Source organism: Balaenoptera musculus, chromosome 8 (assembly GCF_009873245.2).
Source record: "Balaenoptera musculus isolate JJ_BM4_2016_0621 chromosome 8, mBalMus1.pri.v3, whole genome shotgun sequence".
NCBI lineage: Eukaryota > Metazoa > Chordata > Mammalia > Artiodactyla > Balaenopteridae > Balaenoptera > Balaenoptera musculus.
This window is the reverse complement of record NC_045792.1, coordinates 45,283,972-45,303,630: the sequence shown is the minus strand read 5'-3', so window position 1 is coordinate 45,303,630 and position 19,659 is coordinate 45,283,972. Positions and strand designations below refer to the sequence as shown.

Sequence of the window (19,659 nt, the reverse complement as noted above, 5' to 3'; positions counted from 1 at the left end):
ATGTAAGTTTAGCTTCCTTTTTTAAGAAGTGCATGTTCAAGTATTTTGCTAAATTTAAAAGCTTTCTTATTGATCTGTAGAGTTCTTTATATAAATATTATGGATATAATCCTTTATCAGATATATCAGATATATGTATTACAAATATATTCTCTCAGTTTGTGATTTGCCTATTCAACTTTCTGCTAATGTGTTCTGATGATAGAAGTTCTCAATTTTAATGAAGTCAGATTTATCAATTTTGTCTTTAAAGGTTTGTGCTTTTTCTGTCATGTTTAAGAAATCTTTACCTACCCCAAAATTGTCAAGTTGCTCTCCTGCATTTTCTTCTAGAGCTTTATTTTTTTAGCTTTCATGTTTAAATCTATGATCCACCTTGAATTAATTTTGGGGTTTGATGTGAGGTAGGGTTTATTGCTTTTCCTATATGAATATAAAATTGTTGAAGCGCCTTTTAATGAAGAAGACTATCATTTCCCTGCTGAACTGCAGTGATACTTTTGTCATAAGCCAAGTGACTCTATAGGTATAGGTGTATTTCTGATCTCTGTTTTGTTACATTGGTCTATTTGTCTATCCTTGTACTAATACCCCACTGTCTTAATTACTGCAGCTTTTAATAAGTTTTGAAACTCTGATATTATAAGTTCTCCAACTTTATTCATCTTTAAGATTATCTTGGCTATTTTAGGTTCTTTGTATTTCCATATAGATTTAAGATTCAGCCTGTCAATATGCACCAACTATTCATGCTGGGCTTTTGATTGCATTTACATTGAACCCACACATCAAATTGGGGGAAACTGACATCAATATTCAGCCTTTTGATTCATAAACATGATGTAGCTCTCCATTTATTTAGGTCATCTTTAATTTCTTTCTATAGTACAAACTTGCAATATTTTATACTTTTCAATATTAGCTTTATGGAACTTTTCTTAAACTTGTTTCTAGATATTTGATTTTTTTCATTCTACTATAAGTGGTATTTTTAAAAATTTCATTTTCTGATAGTTTCTTGCTAGTATATAGAAATATTTTTTTTTATATGTTGACCTTATATCTAGAGAGCTTGTTGCTAAATTCACTTGATTTTAACAGTTGATATATTTTCAGTTTTTCTTTTTTTACAATCATGTAATATGTAAATGAAAATTGTACTTTTTGTTTCCTATAGTGTACCTTTTATTTCTTTCTAGTCTTATAGCACTGTCTAGGGCCTCTAGCACAATGGTGAATAAAAGCTGTGGTAGTGGACATCCTCATCTTTTTGGGGAGAAAGCTTTGACTATTGCACCACTGAGAATGGTTTAGCTGTAGTGTTTTATTACTAGAAAACCTTTTAAAAATAAAAGATTTTTCCTTTCATTTCTACTTTTTGAGGATTTTTTCCCCCTGAAATCGTGAATGCATGTTTAGTTTTATCAAATGTGCTTTCTTCATCTATTGAAATGATTGTGCTTTCCCCCTATTTTTAAAATTCTGTTAATGTTGTGAATTACACTGATGGAATTTTAAAATGTTAAACTGTCCTTTTATTCCTGGAATAAACCCCCTCTTGGTTATGATGCATTATGTATTTTTTTATATCCCTGGAATCCTATTTATTAATATTTTGTTAGGATATTTACATCTACATTCAAAGGAGATACTGGCCTGTAATTTTTCTTTTTTGTAATGTCCTTTTTAGGTTTGATATTAATGTTTTACTGGTCTTAAAAAAGTGAGATCAAAAGTATTCCCTCTTTTTCTATTCTTTGGAAGAGTCTTTGTAAATTTGGTATTATTTTGCCCTTAAATATTTGGAAGAATTCACCATTAAAGCCATATGGGTCTGATATTTTTTTTGTGGAAAAGTTTTTTAAAAATCTGGAAGTAATCTGTTTTGAGTCAATGCATCAGATTTTAGTCATGGGTAATTTCCTTGTTCAAGATAAATGTTATTATATCTTAAGTGATGAATTAAAAGTTTATATAAAAATAATAAGCTATAGATATGTCTTTATATTAAGAAAATAAAAAACTGGTAATCCTCAACTTAGTTTTTGCTTCATGTATTTTGAAGCTCTGTTATTAACAGCATAAAAGTAATAGGATAATTAGGATATAAAAATTAGGATTTTTATGTCTTGTTCATAAATTAACCCTTTTATCATTATGAAATGACACTCTTTATCTCTGGTAACATTCTTTGCTCTGAAATCTAACTTGTCTGATGTTAATATAACCACTCCAGTTTTCTGTTGATTAGTGTTAGCGTGGTATACTTTTTGCCACCCGTTTAGTTTGTTCCTATTTGTTTATATTCCAAATGTGTTTCTGGTAAGCAACCTATAGTGGAGTCTTGCTTTTTAACTAACCTGACAATCTCTGCCTTTTTATTAGGGGTGTTTAGATGACTTAGATTATGTTTAACATGATTATCGATATGGTTGGGTTTAAATCTACCATCCTGCTGTTTTCTATTTGTCTTACCTGGTTTTTGTTTCCTTTGTTCTCTTCTTCTGCCTTCTTTTGGATTAACTGATTTTTAAATCCCATTTTGGGGGACTTACTTGTTATAATCCTTTGTTGTATTATTTTAGTGGTTAAGTACAGGGTTTATAGTATACATGTTTAACCTATCACAATCTATCTTCAAATGATAACATACCACTTCACATATAGTATAAGAACCTTACCAGTGTATAATTCCATTTCCCCTTTCCAGCCTTTGTACTATTGTTGACATACATTTTACTTTCATATATTTTATAAACCCTGAAATACATTGTTATAATTTTTGCTATAGACAGTCAATTTCCTTTCTAAAAGAAGTATCAGTCTGTTAAATCATGTAGAAAACTAAAACTGAAACCACAAACTGTTGTTACAATAGAACTATGTTATATAATTGCCCATGTATTTACTTTTACTGAGATCTTTATTTCTTCATATGGCTTTGAGTTACTTCAAATGTCCTTTCATTTCAATTTGCAAGATGCATTTTAGCATTTCTTGCAGGACAGGTGTATAGGTAATAAACGTCCTCAGCTTTTGTTTATCTGGGAATATCTTGATTTCGCTCTCTTTTTTTTTTTTTTCTGCACTGCACGGCTTGTGGGATCTTAGTTCTACAACCAGTGATTGAACCCGGGCCCTTGACAGTGAAAGCGCGAGTCCTAAACACTGGACCGCTGGGGAATTCCCTCTCCCTCACTTTTGAAGGACCATTTTGCCAGTTAAAGGATTCTTGGTTGATTGTTTTTTTTTGTTGTTTTTTTCTTTCTTTTAGCAGTTTGAATATATTGACCCACTGCCTTTTGGCCTCCAAAGTTTCTGATGAAAGCTCTTTTAATTTTATTGAGAATCCCCTGTATGTGATGTGTCACCTCTCTCTTGTTGCTTTCAAGATTCTATCTTTGTCTTTGTTTTTCAAAAGTTTGATTACATTGTGTCTCAGTGTGGGTCTCTTCCAGTTCATCCAACTTGGAGTTTGTTGAGTTTCTTGGATGCTTATGTTCATGTCTTTCATCAAATTTGGGAAGTTCTCAGCCATTATTTCTTTAAATATTCTCTCTGCCCCTTTCTCTCTCTCTTCTCCTCCTGGGACTTCCAAAATGCATATGATGATCTGCTTGAAGATGTCCCACAAGTCTGTTAGGTCCTGTTTACTTTTCTTCAATCTTTTCTTCTTTATGTTACTCAGACTCAATAATTTCCATTGTCCTATCTTCAACTTCACCGATTCTTTCTTCTGCCTGTTTAAATCTACCTTTGAATCACCATAGTGAATTTTTCATTTTAGTTATTTTACTTTTCAGCTCCAGAATTTTTTTGTTTTCTTTTTAGCTTTTCTCTTTATTGATATTTCCATTTTGTTCATACATTGTTTTCTAGACTTCCTCTATGTCTTTCTTTAGTTCTTTGGGCATCTTTAAGACAGTTAATTTAAAGTCTTTGTCTAGTATATCTGCCATAATGTCTTTTCAGGGACAGTTTCTGTTGATTTATTTTTCCCTTTCAATGGGCCATACTTTCCTGTGTCTTTGTATGCCTTGTGATTTTGTTGTTGTTGTTGTTGGAAACTGGTTACTGAATCTAATAAAGTGGTAACTCTGGAAATCAGATTCTCCTCTTTTATCAGAGTTTGCTTTTTTTTGTTTTTGTTTTTTTTCTTGTAGGCTGTTTCTGTGCCAAGAATCAGCCTGAGGAGAAAACTTAAGATCTTCTAAGGTCTTTTCTGAGTGTTTGCTTTTCCCTGGGCATGTGTAGTGACTTGCTGATTTCCCCCATATATGCAGTTGCCTTTGAATGTCCTAGTCTTTAATGCATGGCTCCCAAAAGGGGAAAAAGAGAAAAATGAAGCGGGGGAACAGGATGCTGGCCCTTAAATCTCATGGAAGTCACTTCACCTGGAGGGAGAGGGGCTTGTAACAGTGGGGTGGGGAAGGAGGTGTAACAATGATTGGTTGCCTCTTTGTCAGCACCTTTGTGATCAGAAGCAGCAATCAGTGGTCAGAGAACAGAGCACTGATTTTTGGAGGACAGGTTCCTTTTTGCCCACCCTGACTGCTGCAGGAACACAGGTGCCTTCTATGGGATGGGGGTGGGGTGTAGATAGCAGCTACTGTGCTAAGAGCTGAAATTGACCAAAATTAACTGCATTTTACCATCCAAGCCTTCACCTGGTAGATGCAAGCATTTAATAGACTCCAGAGTTCCAAAATAGAGATAGATTCTGAGATAGATTCTGCATTGTCTAAGTGAGGAGACAGATTTCTGGTGCTTCCTACTCCACCAACTTCCCAGAATACTCTCCAGCTGATTGCCTTTTAAAGAGATTTAAATAATAAGAAAAAAGTCTTTATGATTACCCATGTAGTTACCATTTCTTGTGCTCTTCATTCCTTTGTACAAATTCAGGTTTCCATCTGGTATTATTTTCCTTCTACTTGAAGGACTTTCTTTAATATTTCTTGTGATGCAGGTTTTCTAGTGAGGATTCTTTTAACTTCTGTATCTCTGAAAAAAGTCTTTATAGTTACTTAATTTTTGAAAGTTATTTTTGATGGGTAAAAAATTTTAAGTTGACAGATTTTGGTTTTAGCATTTTAAAAACATTGCTTTAACTTCCATTGTCTTCTAACTTACATTGTTTCCAACAAGAAATTTACTGTCATACTTATCATTATTTGTTGTGAGTAAGTAGTCTTTTCTCTTTGGTGGCTTTTAAGTTTTCTCTTTGTCATTGGTTTTAAGTAATTTGAATATGATATACCCTAGTGTAAATTTCTTTGTTTCTTGTGCTTGATGTTCACTGAGCTTCTTGGATCTGTGGGTATATCATCTTCATTAAATTTGGAAAAAATTTGCTAATTATTTCTTAAAATATTTTTTTATGTTCCTACCTTTCTTCTCATTCATGGAATCCAGTTATATTTTTCTTCTTGAGGTTGTCCCACAGCTCACTGGTGCTCTGTTCACTTTTTTTTCCAGCTTTTTTCTCTCTGTACTTCATTATGGATTTTTTTTTTTTTTGGCTATGTTTTCAAATTCACCAATCTTTCTTCTGCCACTAATCCCATCCAATATATTTTTCATCTCACGCATTGTAACTTTTATTTCTAGACGTTTACATTGAGTCTTATTTTTTTAATCACCAATGTCACTACTTAACATGTTCTATCTTCTTGAACATATAAAATATTAAAAAAATAACTGTTTTAATGTCCTTGCCTACTAATTCTACTATTTTTGTCACTTCTGGGTCAGTTTCAGTTATGTGATTTTTGGCCTCATTATGGATAATATCAATATTTTCCTGCTTCCTTGCATGCCTGATAATTTTTTACTGGATGTTTGTTAAACATTGTAAATTTTACCTTGTTTGGTGCTTGAGACTTTTGTATTCCTACAAATACTGAGTTTTGTTCTGGGAGGCAGTTAAGCTACTTTGAAACAGGTTGACTCTTTGGGGTCTTCCTTTTGAGCTTTTTTGGGCAGAACCAGAGCAGTATTTAGTCCAGGGTTAATTTTCCCCAGTATTGAGGCAAGACTCTTATTACTCTACCCAGTGCCCCATGAATGATGAAGTTTTCTACTCTGACTGTTGGGAACAGGTACTTTTCCTGGGCCTGTCTGATCTGTGGACACTGTTCCCTCTGATCCTTTTGGTTGGTTCTTTTCCTGGCCTCAGGGAGTTTTCTCACATGCATTCGCTAATCAGTACTCAACTGAATACTTCAGGGGATCCTCTAAAGATCTCTGTATCTCTCTCTTTTTGTGGCTCTCTCCCCTTTCTGCACTGTGGCTTGAAAAGTTCCTGCAGGAGGTTAGCTGGGGCTATAGTTGAATTTACCTAATCTATTTCCCATCTCTCAGGGATTCCTTTCTTGCCTGATGCCTTATTTTGATTTTCTTATCATATATTTTATTTCTACATGCTATAAACCTCAGATGATATAGCTATTAATTGTTTCCCTTAACAGTCAATAATTTTCTATTTTTTCCCATTAATTTATCCTCCCTAGGGCTGTTCATTCCTTCCTGAACTTTCATGGGATAATTTTCCTTTAATCAGAAGTACATCCTCATTTTTTTCTCTTAGATTTTATCTGAGAAACTTTTGAAATGTTGTTTTTGATTTTGAAGGATATTTCCTAGGTATAGTATTCTAGTTTGGCAGTTTTTTCTTTCAGCACTTTAAAGCTACCACTCCATTGTTTTGTGCTTTGATGTTTTTGTTGTGAAATCAGTGGTATTTCTTGCTATTGTCTTTTTTGACTGATGCTTTCAAGGTTGTCTTTTTAGCTTTAGTTTCATCAGGTATGGTTTCCGTGTATTTATCCTTAACCTTGGAGCTGTGGTTAATGTCTTTCATCAGTTCGATTATTTCTCAGCCATTGTTTCTTCTTTTTTTTTTTTTAATTTTCTTTTATTTATTTATTTGGCTGTGTTGGGTGTTCATTGCTGCATGCGGGCTTTCTCTAGTTGCAGTGACCAGGGGCTACTCTTCAGTGCGGTGCCTGGGCTTCTCATTGTGGTGGCTTCTCTTGTTGTGGAGCACAGGCTCTAGGCACACGGGCTTCAGTAGTTGTGGCACATGAGCTCAGTAGTTGTGGCTCGCGGGCTCCAGAGTGCAGGCTCAGTAGTTATGGCGCATGGACTTAGTTGCTCTGTGGCATGTGGGATCTTCCTGGACCAGGGCTCAAACCTGTGTCCCCTGCATTGGCAGGCAGATTCTTAACAACTGCGCCACTAGGGAAGTCCCCATTGTTTCTTAAATAACTTCATCTTTCTCATTCTCTCTTCCTAGAACTTATTTGTCTAACATTTCTCATACTATGTGAGGTTCTTTTTACCCATTTTCCTTTTTGAGGTTCAATGTGGATAATTTCTTCAAGTTCATTAATCCTGACATATGCTGTTTTGTTTTCTGTCTGCTGTTAAGATCCCCCAATGAGTTCTTTATTTTGAGTTTACTTATGAATTATTTATATAAGCTTACTTATCCCAGAACTCTGGGCTACTTCTTATTAAAAAATCCTCATTGAGATATATTTTATATACAACAAACTATACCTATTTAAAGAGTACATTTTGATGAGTTTTGACAGTTGTATACTACTGTGAAAGTATTTCCACACTCAAGATACTGAATATCTTCATTACCCCCAAAAGATTTCTCATGCCCATTTGCAATTCATCTCTGCTTCTGATCCTGGCCCCAGCCAGTTACTGAATTGCTTGATCCCTCTAAATTAGTTTGCATTTTCTAGAATTTTATACAAATGGAGTCACACAGTATGTACTCTTTGTATCTGGTTTCTATCAATCAATATAATGATTTTGAGGTTCATCAGTGTTGTTGCCTATACCAGTAGTTCATTCCTTTCTATTACTGAATAGTGTTACATTGTATGGATATACTACCTGTTGTTTATTTATTTACCATTTAATGGACATATGGGTCATTTCACAGTTTTGGCTATTGTGAATAAAGCTGCTGTGAATATTTATGTATAACAGTTTGTGTGAACATATGTTTTTATTTTTTCCTGTTGAATGCTTAGAACCAGAGTGGATAAGTCATATGGTAGATGTATATTTAACTTTGTAAGAAAGGGCCAGTTTTTCAAAGTACATTGAACCACATGACGTTCTTACCTGCAGAATATAAGTTCTAATTACTCCATATCTTCATCAACACTTGTGTTACCAGCCTTTTTAATTGTAGCCATTCTAATGTTGCAGTGGTATCTCACTGTGGTTTTAATATGTGTTTCCCTAATAACCAGTTATGTTGAGAATCTTTTCATCTGCTTATTGGTTATTTGTATATCTACTTTTATAAAATATATGTTCAAACATTTTGCCCATTTAAAAAATTGAGCTGTCTTCTTATTATTGAGTTTTAGGAATATTAAAAAAATATATATTCTGTATACCAGTTGTCAGATATTTGCATTGTGAATATTTTTTTCCTGGTATGTCTTTCCTTTTCATTTCATAATGGCGTCTTTTAAAGAGCAAAAGTTTTTAATTTTGATAAATTCCCATTTATGAAATTTTAAACTTTTATTATTAATGCTTTTTGTGTTCTAATAAATATTTGCTTAACCCCAAGATTTTCTCTTACATTTTATTCTAGAAGTTTTATAGTTTTTACTTTTAGATTTAGGTCTATGATCCATTTTCAGTTAATCTTTGTGTATTGTGTGAAGTGAGTTGGCTGACCAATTTATCACACAATGCCAAAATCAACTACATTTCAGTTCTTTTCAGAGTATGTTCATTTATCAGTAGTCTCCATTTAAAGAACAGTCAAGAAGTATTCTTTTGTCTATAGAAATTACATTTTATTTTGGTATGCAGAATGGTACAATATAATGGTAAAATTGGGTGAGTGCGAGTTCAGTATTTTTGGAAGCAAAATTTTTTTCTCATTTAACTTTTCCCATTGTTTCTTTAAGCATACTGGAATTTCCTCTATTAGCATTTATCATCATTATTCTTATTTTATGAATGAAAAACTGAAGCTCTGAAGTATTAACATTTTTTCAGCCATACAATTATTTATGCTAACATCAGGTGTAAACTCAGGTCTTCAATTGCAAAATTTTTTATTTTAGCTTATGTGAAATGGAAAAAAAGGTGCAAAATGTTTATAAGAATGACAGGTCAGATGAGTATAGCATAAATATTAACTTAGTATTCATAAATAGATAATATTATATACATGGGTATCATTATCATATTTATTATTCATTGAGGTCACATCTATTAAACATGGGAAAGTCCTATTGTATGACTTTTATCCTGCAGATAGGCCAGGTAGAATGGTGACAGTGTGCTATCTATTACTTGAAATATTTTCTTTTTAAATAGTCTGACTTGATGAATTTTCCTACATTTCTTCCTTGGGATATCATTCTATAGCTTAGTCTTAAAGTATTCTCATTTGTCATATTATCTAATTTATCTTTGGTCAGTTGTGTTACATCTTTGCCATTTTGTCTGTCAAAAGTTTATAAATAGCAGTCACTCCCAATGACATTAATCATTCTGGGGCCAGTCTTCCCAAGACTAGCACTTATCCTTTTAGTTGTTTGGTAGCTTCCCCTCATCTCTCTCAGAAATTTCTCTGATTGCAGTTGACCCTTGAACAATGGGGAGAGGGTGAGGTTTGGAGTGCCAACGCTCCCTGCAGTGGAAAATCCCCCTATAACTTTACAGTTGGCTCTCAGCCCCCACCCCCCCACCCCCATATCTGCTGTTCTGCATCTGTGGATTCAACCATCCCAGGATCTGTAGTACCATAGGATATGTTTAGTGAAAAAAAATCTGCATGCAAGTGGGCCCGGGCAATTCAAACTCGTGCTGTTTGAGGATCAACTGTTTAGTTGCCTTCTGACATATGGATTCTTTATGCCATGTAATGAAATACCAACTCCATTTTAATACAGTACTGAAGAATATAATAGTCTGTGTGAGTGATCAGGTCATCCTCTTATTCCAGAACCTTCAGGAACCATCTACACCTTCCAAGTAAACCCCAAACCTCTTTACTAAGCATTCAGACCAATCATCTCAGAAGTAACCTCCCTCCCCTTGTACTCCTATTACATTGTCTTTATACCTCTAACATGAGAGTTAAACATAGCTTTACAATAGAGTTGCAGTGCATAAACACTTAATTTATGTGAATTCAAGTCTATGTAAAGCTGAAAGAGAATAATTTGATTTAAATATTTCAGTTTTAACCACCAGTCCTTTATCAGTTAGGGTTAAATCAAAGAAACAGAACCTCTATAAATGATAGAAAATATGGGATTTATCATGGGCATTAGCTCTTACAATTATGTAAGAGCTGGTTAAGCAGGCTGTGTCTGGTGTTGGGCTTAAAGTCAGCAGGGCAGCAGTCAGGAAGGAAAGTGGTCATAAAATGGGATAGAGTAAGGAAAGATTGGAACTGGTGAGGACAAACTGGAACCACAAGGACAAAGTGGAACCTGCATGTGTCTCTCATTGCATCCAACTTCAGTGATATGAATGACCTGTAGGATAACGTGGTACCATTGGCCACACTGTTGAACATGCACCTAGTTGAGGATTCAGAAAAGCTGAAGGAGAGACCTGGCGGGAGCTGGAGAGCTGCAGGACAGGCTGCTTGCCCATGCCAACACGGTGAGCTGCCATGATTAGTGCCTGGCCCTAAAGTGATTTTCAGAGCAAAAAAAGTCTTCTGCTTTACTTCTGCCTTCCAAATCTCACACAAATTTCTCTTTTAACTAACCCTAACCTAGAGTCATACAGGGAAGGGGATTCTGAGAAATGCAGTTCCATCTTAGCTAACTTGACATAGTACAAAGTCACCATAAACCCTTGAGTTAGCAAAGGGTTGAAGATATACATCTGGTAATTTTCTTTCTTTCTTTCTTTCTTTAATGTATAAGGACATTCGTTCTATTTTTTAATATAAATTTATTTATTTATTTATTTTTATTTTTGGCTGTGTTGGGTCTTCATTGCTGCATGCGGGCTTTCTCTAGTTGCGGTGAGTGGGGGCTACTCTTCATTGTGGTGCACGGGCTTCTCATTGCGGTGGCTTCTTTTGTTGCAGAGCATGGGCTCTAGGCATGCGGGCTTCAGTAGTTGTGGCATGTGGACTCAGTAGTTGTGGCTTGAGGGCTCTAGAGCGCAGGTTCAGTAGTTATGGTGCACAGGCTTCATTGCTCTGCGGCATGTGGGATCTTCCCAGACCAGGGCTCGAACCTGTGTCCCCTGCATTGGCAGGCAGATTCTTAACCACTGCGCCACCAGTGGAGTCCCACATCTGGTAATTTCCAATCTGTCTCAGTTCCCAAGTACCTTTCCTAGTGTAAGCATCTCACCATGCTGAGTTCAATTCTACTACTTGGTTGAATTTTTCAAACAAGACTGCTTTCCTAATCACCAGCCAACTGCTTCATTACATGCTCACCTGAAGAAAGTGATCTGATCCAATGCTGGAGAGAAAGACTGGCTATATTGGGTTTATGAACCAAGAGGTGTTATATGGGTCTCCAACATGGTACTTTCCTAAAAAGGTATTTCTAGAGTAATTTTGCCCATATTCAGTTTTCAATTTATGCTTTGTCTTTGGAACCAAATCCTGGTTTTAGAACCATCTTCAATAAATATTTATTAAATGTGAATGAATTGTATACTTCTCATGTGTAGGGATTTTCTACTGCTGTATTTCTCTTAGCAAATAGCAAAGTGCTTGATACAAATTAGATATTCAATAGATGTGGATTAAATTATTTATTGCAGATTTTTATTCTGGTGCTGTGTAATATCAAAACAAGAGTATGTATTTTTTTTTCAGTGAAAATAGTGCCTATATTTACATTTTTAAAAATTGGGGTAAGACTTGCACTCAGTGAAATGCACATTTTTTTTAAGTTTTTTTTAAAAATTAATTAATTAATGTATTTATTTATTTACTTTTGGCTGTGTTGGGTCTTCATTTCTGCTGCGAGCGGGGGCCACCCTTCATCGCGGTGCGCGGGCCTCTCACTATCGTGGCCTCTCTTGTTGCGGAGCACAGGCTCCAGACGCGCAGGCTCAGTAGTTGTGGCTCACGGGCCCAGTTGCTCCGCGGCATGTGGGATCTTCCCAGACCAGGGCTCGAACCCGTGTCCCCTGCATTAGCAGGCAGATTCTCAACCACTGCGCCACCAGGGAAGCCCCAATGAACATGTTTTAAGTGTACAATTCTGTAAGTTTTGACAAAAATATACACCTGGAACCAACACCACAGTCAAGATATAGAACATTTCCATCACTCCAGAAAGTTCCCTTGTGTCACACTGCAGTGAATCCTTACCATTCATAACCACCTACTGCTCTGATTTCTACTACTGTAGAGTAGTTTGATCTGTCTTGAAGTTCAAAAAAATGAAATGATATAGAATGTACTTTTTTGTGTCTGGCATCTTTCGTTCAACATGTTTTTGAGATTCATACATGTTACTGTATGTGTCAGTGGATTAGTGTTCCGTTGTATTACATTGCATAAATGGTTTATCCATCCTTCTGTTGATGAACATTTGGGGTTGTACTTAGCTTTTGGCTATTATGAATAAAGATGCTATGTACATTTGTGGACAAGTTTTGTGTGGACATAAATTTCTTTTCTCTTGGGTAAATATCTAAAAGTGGAGTTGCTGGGTCATGTGGTAAGTGTATGTTTAAATTCCTAAGAAACTGCTAATTTTCAGAGGTGGTTGTACCTTTTTAAACTCCACAAGCAATGTATGTTGTTTTACATCCTTGCCAGCATTTGGTGCTGTCAATTTTTTAAATTGTACTGTAAATGTTTTCTTTTTCAGTAGGTTTCTAAGTTGCCCTGAATATGAGCCACTGAATACTGTGTATGCTTTGGGACCTGGGTAAAAGCGACTGCTCATTCAGTGTGGGTTTTGCGAGGCAAGTTGGAGCTTGCAGAAAATTATACGTACATTGAAACACTTTGGAAAACTTTGGCCCAGTTTGTTTGTTTCAGTGTTTACATGAATCTCTGCACTCTGCCTGTACCTCTCTCTCTCTGTCTCTCTTTCTTTGGTAAATTATCTCTAAAATATTATTAAAGTAATCCATGTTCTTGGTAAACAGTAAATAAAGGAGAAAAGTGAAAGGTTCTCTGAACTCTTGTACTTCTACACACAATTTCACGGTATCCAAAAATAACCATTGCTAATATTTTTTGTGTATCTTTTCTCAAATATTCTATGTATTTACTAACATATATATCAATATGCATGTATAATTACATATATATGTGTTTTTGGAACAGATAGGATCATATTATAAATACTATTCTGCAACAGGTTTTTACTTAATAATCTTGAAACTTTTAAAATATCAGCACATAAGTGTAATCTTTCTTTTAAACAAACTCTTAAAAATGTATTTCAAAGTACAGATTTATAATTTTACTAGTTCCCTATGCTGGTTATCTTAGGTTAATTCTAAGATTTAGCATTACAAACAATGTTGCATACACATTTTTTTTTTAATGTATCATGCAGGTATATCCAAAGAGTGAATTATTAGCAGTGGAATTGCACAGTTTGCTCAAGCTTTATTTTCAGCTGAAGTGTATGTAGTTTCAGGATATGAACAGCTCATTGGAAGTTGCTAGTAAACACAGGGTCGTGTGTGTTTCCACAGCCTCTTTTGTCAAGAGACCTTTGACAAAAGGAAAAGATGACCTTGAAAGAAAGGACTTCATCTTTTGTAGATCCTCCTTTGGCCATCTACAAGTCACTAATAATTAGCAGTCATTCATAACCATCTTCTGAAACTGAAGACAGCTTTTCTAGAGACTAAAATTGTCATCACCATAATTCACTCAAAATCTAATCTATTATTCTAGGAAACTAATATATTTTTACAATTCCATTATTATCTTAAGATAGAACAATAATGCTGATATTGCCACTAAAAATAGCTGGCTGGGCAACTGTTCAAATGTCACAAAAGAGTTTGCCCTTTGCTTGCTGCTGAGCCATTTAGCAGTCTTCTCTGCTTATTTCCCCAAAAGATTTGAGACATCTATGCTGCAAGGACAAGTGCTTCAAGACACAACACCATCAATAGACTAAAAAGGCAGATGGTAAAAGGGAGGGTGAGGGGAACTTATTTTTCCAAGAAACTAGCTTAAGAAAGGCCCAGAACTTAGTTCTGAGCTTCTTAGTAAACAAGGTAGAGAGAGAAAGAGGCTGAGTTATAGAGCTTGCCATTTTCTAACACAGAGGTTCTCAGTTTTATTAGATAGAACAATTCTTCTTTTTATTAATTAAAAAAAATTTTTTTTAATTTATTTATTTAATTTATTTATTTTTGGCTGCATTGGGTTTTCGTTGCTGCGTGCGGGCTTTCTCTAGTTGGGGCTATTCTTCGTTGTGTTGCTCTGGCTTCTCATTGTGGTGGCTTCTCTTGTTGTGGAGCACGGGCTCTAGGCGCGCAGGCTCAGTAGTTGTGGCACGTGGGCTCTAGAGCGCAGGCTCAGTAGTTGTGGATCACGGGCTTAGTTGCTCCGAGGCATGTGGCATCTTCCCGGACCAGGGCTCAAACCTGTGTCCCTTGCATTGGCAGGCGGATTCTTAACCACCGAGCCACCAGGGAAGCCCTCTTTTTGATAACAAATATTTTGTAATGCCTTCTTATTATCCTGAAATGAGGTTTATGTATAATACACCATATAATACAGCATACCATTTAAAATGAATATAAAGTCATAACTCTAGTATATCAGAGAAATTAAAGGTAAGTACTGTATAGTAAAATAATACATATTTTAACACATATACGTCCAGGCATGACTATGCTGGAAGGCAAATAAAGTTACCACATGCTTTATCTATAGGAAAAATCACTTTGAATGCAACAGCTACAAATTCAGCTTAGTTCAGGTGTGTTGGCTACTCAGCTACCACCAGCCTAATTGATGGTTGATGATATAATTTTCCTAACTGGTGAAGAATTCTTCTTAAATCCTGAAAAAGAGCATAGTCTCCCCCCAATTTACTTGGGTTTTAAATTCTTGGGAAATTAAGTGATATTGAAATTCAACAAAGATTTCTTTGTATTTACATGTAAAGTGGATTTTTTTCTAGGCTCATAAGCAGCCTTTTTTTTTTCCTTCTTACATGGAAATCTGATGAGATATGAAAAATGATGCAGAATGTGGAACAATTTTCACTGTGCAGGACTGCCCTGTGCATTGCAGGCTGCAAAGCATCTCTGGTTTCTGCCCACACTATGTGCCAGAAGTTCTTCCCTCCCACCACCATTGGGACAACCACTTTAGAAATCCGCTTGGCATTATTTGTTAAAATCTGCATTTCTCATGACCCAGTCATCTACTCCTAGTTATATACATATCAGAAATGAGTACATATGTGCATCAAAAATTGTGTTCAAGAATGTTTGCAGCAACATTATTCCTAATGGCTCCAGATGGAAACAACTCACATCCCCTCAACAGAGGAATGGATAAATAGTGCCATAGTCACACAAAGGAATAACACGCAACATTGAAAATGAACAAATTGCTACTGCAGAAACCACGGAGAAATCTCACAACGTTTAGTGACAGAGCCACACACAGAAGAATACATACTGTATGATTCCAAAAGTTCAAACACAGGTAAAACTAATTTATAGTATTTGTTGGAATAATGCCTGGTGGGGGAATGAAGTGCGTTTCTGTGGTACTGATGGAGTTCTATTTCTTGATCTGGATGGGGTTTACATGGGTGTGTTTGCTTTGTGATAATTCATTATCAGCAGAGGAGAGAGTATGAAAACGATTCTACAGGATGAGATTGGTTAACTGTAAAAGGAAGGGGGGAAAATGACTGTAATGAAAAAAAAAGTCAACTCCCTCCCCAAACCTACTGCCCTCCATTTCCTATGAGGGGAGCCTAGGAAAAATCAAACCCGAGAAACAAATTCCGGCTCACACTCAAACCCTCAAACAGATCCAGAGACCCAAAAGTCCATCACTCGGGGCAAAAGGTTATTCCCAGATTTTGTCCAAGGTGATTACAAAAGTGACCAAGACTCTTCGCTGCTCAGGGTAAGAGGGTAAGGAAAAAACAAAGTTAAAAACCATTAAGTTACTTCCCAATCTCTTCCCGGGATCACCCGGGCCACCTGGGACCCGATCCACCGAAGGGGGCGGGGCCGAGGCCCTACTCTGACTCCCTGGCAACGGAGCAAGCCTTTGTCGCATCCTAGCAACGCGCTCCTCCCTCCCCTTGGCTGGCCTGCCCTCCCTCAGTCCCCCTACCTTGCTCACCGCTCCGGCATACACTCTCACTGGGCCACTTGGTGGTCCCGAGGGCTTGGATTTGCACTTTCTGATTCAAGCGCCAGACAGCGCTCTGAGTTCCTGTAGTGGGAGCCTTTCCGGGAGAGCCAGAGTGGGGGAGGGACGGCGAGAAAAAACGTTTAAGAAAGAAAAAAAAAAATCAAGATTTGGTAATTTTTATTTTTAAGACACATCCAAATTTCCCAGGAGAGTGGGAAAACCACGTTTGTGTAAACTCCATATAAAGAAGGAAGAAAAGAGACCCTTTGAAGACCCAGCCGACTGGGGACTGGAGATGTTGGATACCATCGTCCCTTCCCTGCAGGACCTAGGCAGGCACGTGCTGCACACGCTGCCCTCGCTGAGCAAGGAGGGTAAGCGACATGGGGCAGGGGGCCCTGGGAACGAAGCTTTACCTGCTTGGGGGTCAAGGCGGAGACCTTCTTCCCTATCCCTTGTCTCTGGCCGGCCTTGACTGGCCGTGTTGCCTTGGCAGCCTCACGCTGGACGTCCAAATACGCTTTCTTTATTGACTTCTTTAATGAGAGGAAAAGAGCCAGCTGAGCGTTTTTATAAATTTATTTATTTTACTTTTTGGCTGCCTTGGATCTTCGTTGCTGACAGCGGGCTTTCTTTAGCTGTGGTGAGTGGGGCTACTCTTCCTTGCGGTGCGTGGGCTTCTCATTGCGGTGGCTTCTCCTCTTGTGGAGCACAGGCTCTAGGTGCACCAGCTTCAGTAGTTGTGGCTGGCAGGCCCTAGAGCGCAGGCTCAGTAGTTGTGGCACATGGGCTTAATTGCTCTGTGGCATGTGGGATCTTCTGGGACCAGGGCTTGAACCAGTGTCCCCTGCATTGGCAGGCAGATTCTTAACCACTGCGCCACCAGGGAAGCCCCAGCTGAGGGTTTTTGATTAAACAAGATAATGTATACACAGGGATTAGCTCAGGGACTAGCACAGAGTAAGTGCTCAATAAACGTTAGCTGAAACAACCACCCCAAAGGGCTCCTTCTCAGAATTCATGCAAAGACAAGGCTACTTTTGTTGCCAGTGGTATCTTGGGGTTGTGTTAAGAAAGTGAGATAAAACAAAAAAACAAAAAAAACTGGGTGTTTGGAAGAAGACCTGACATCTTCTCATAAAAAAACTTACTAGGCTTGGTTAAAAACATAGTTTCTTAAAAAAGTGACCCTAAAGTGACACTGAGATCTGTCTACAAGCAACAGGAGCCCTTGGGAAGAAAGGAGCTCCAGAAATGCAAGCTATTATTGCTATTAAGTCATTGTAACTTAGGGATGATGCCTAGGCTTTAACCAAACGATTTTAGGAGACAAAATAAATAGGAGTACATGCCTCTTCTTTCTCTTTCCCCTGCACCACTCCTATTTTTCCTGTTAATTCTAAAAGAAGTGTTTAAAATAATGGTTTTATGGATTTTTAAATATTTGCCATATTTATAAATTTATATATAATTTCTTCAATTCAAGTATTTTGAGAACTTACTATGTGCTGGGCACTAGAGAACTGATGTTGAGCAAAACCTTGGAATTTACAATCTAATGGGGAAGATACACATTAACCAAGTAGTCACAGAAATAAATATAAATTTACATTTAGTCAGTGCTACTAAGGAGGTGCATGGTACAATGAGAACTTTTAATGAGGGTGAGGATGGAGGTGTGTGTCAAGATTTGCTGAAGAAGGGAAGATTTGAGCTGAGATGTGAAGAATGAGTTGGAATTGTTATGAAACCAAACTTGGGTCCATTTGCCCAATGTGCAGCAAAGTCAATCTACTGACACCAGGTTGTGGTGAAAGAAAGTATAGCCTTTATTGCAGGGCCAAGCAAGGAGAATGGGAAGCTCATGCTCAAAAGAACCGAATTCCTCGATGGCTTTCAGGGAAGGGTTTTTAAAGACAGTGTGAGGGAGAGGGTTGCAGGGTGCATGATCAGCTCGTGTATGATTCTCTGCTTCGTGATGTTGAGGTAACAGGGTGATGTTTCGGGAATCTCAGTTACCAACCTTCTAATTCCAACCTGTCTGGGATCTACATGCTTGTGGTCTGCATGCAGTTAACTTCCTCCACCTGGTGGGGCTTTTAGTATCTGCAAAACAACTCAAGGATATGGCTCAGGACATTATCTTTAGCCCTTGAAGAGGAACTGAAGGTTCTTGACTTTGCTTTATGGCTAAACTCTTATTATTTTGTCTTGCTTGACTGTTTTCCTTCGTTTTTGCATTTTCTCACTTCTCTGATTAAATTTGCTCTTTGGAACTCGGGGAAGGCCTAGGAGGCTAAAACTTTCCTACAAGCAATAGGCAGGGGACACAGAGGGTGGGGGGTTTGTCCCTGGGAAGGCCCCACAGCGTCCTGCTAGGTTTCAGAATTTAGTAGGTGAAATGGATCAGTTGAATAGGGAGTGGAGGGGAGGTGAGAGTGTTCTTGGCAGAGAGAATAGCAAGAGCAAAAGCTCTGGAGGGAGGGAGCATGGTGTGATTGAGGAGCTGAAAGAAGGTCAACATGCTCTGTGGCGCTATAGCTGCACTAGGGAATGTGTTCGTAAAGGAGACTGGAGGGAAATGGAGGGGTCAGATTAGGCATGGCCTCATAAGTCACGTTAAGGATGTTGGCTTTTATGTTCAGCCTGAGGGGAAGCTGTTAAGTGTTTTGAGTGGAGCTAAAGGAGGAGCTGAATGACATGGTCAAATTTGCGTTTTGAGGAGACTGGTCTGGTGGCAATGTGGAGAATGAATTGGAGGGTCAAGAATGCCTATAACAGTAACCTAAGTGGGAATGAGTCATCTGAATTCACTCTTGGTTTGAATTGGTAGCAGTAAAAACGGAGAGAAGTGGACAGACTGAAAGGCTCTTTGGAGAAAAACTCTACAAATTATAGTGATGGACTGGATATAGAGGTGACAGAGAAGGGGAGTTTCAAGGATGCCTTCTGAGGCCCCGGCTTATATAACTGAGTAAATGATGGGACCATTTGTTGAGATTGAAACCCTGGGAAAAGGACAACATTTAAGGGAAGGAAAATCCAAGTTAAAGTGCCTTCGTGAGATATCCAAGAAGGCAGTTGGGTACACAGGTCTGCAACCTCAAAAGACCAGAGGGTGTCTGGGCTTCTAAATAAACATTTGGGGTCATCTGCATATTGGTGGTCATTAAAGCCCTGGGCATAGATGTGACTGCTTAGGCAGAAAGTATAGAGTGAAAAGGGAAGTCGGCTTAGGGTTGTGTCTTGAGAAACTCCAACATTTAATGGCTGGGTTGAGGAAGGTAAGCTTGCAAAGGAGACTGAGAAGAAAT

At 37.5% G+C, this 19,659-nt stretch overlaps 1 protein-coding gene across 2 annotated transcripts in view; it reads left to right on the top strand.

Annotated features, from left to right (window-relative positions):
* The first annotated feature begins 16,640 nt into the window (after positions 1 to 16,640).
* The window catches only part of CCDC81 (coiled-coil domain containing 81), a 35,842-nt gene continuing 32,823 nt past the window's right edge, over positions 16,641 to 19,659 (top strand). For both annotated transcript variants that reach the window (XM_036861240.1, XM_036861239.1), the window contains exon 1: positions 16,641 to 16,719. In XM_036861240.1, the coding sequence (XP_036717135.1) occupies positions 16,641 to 16,719 (79 nt within the window). The remainder of the gene's footprint in view (positions 16,720 to 19,659) is intronic.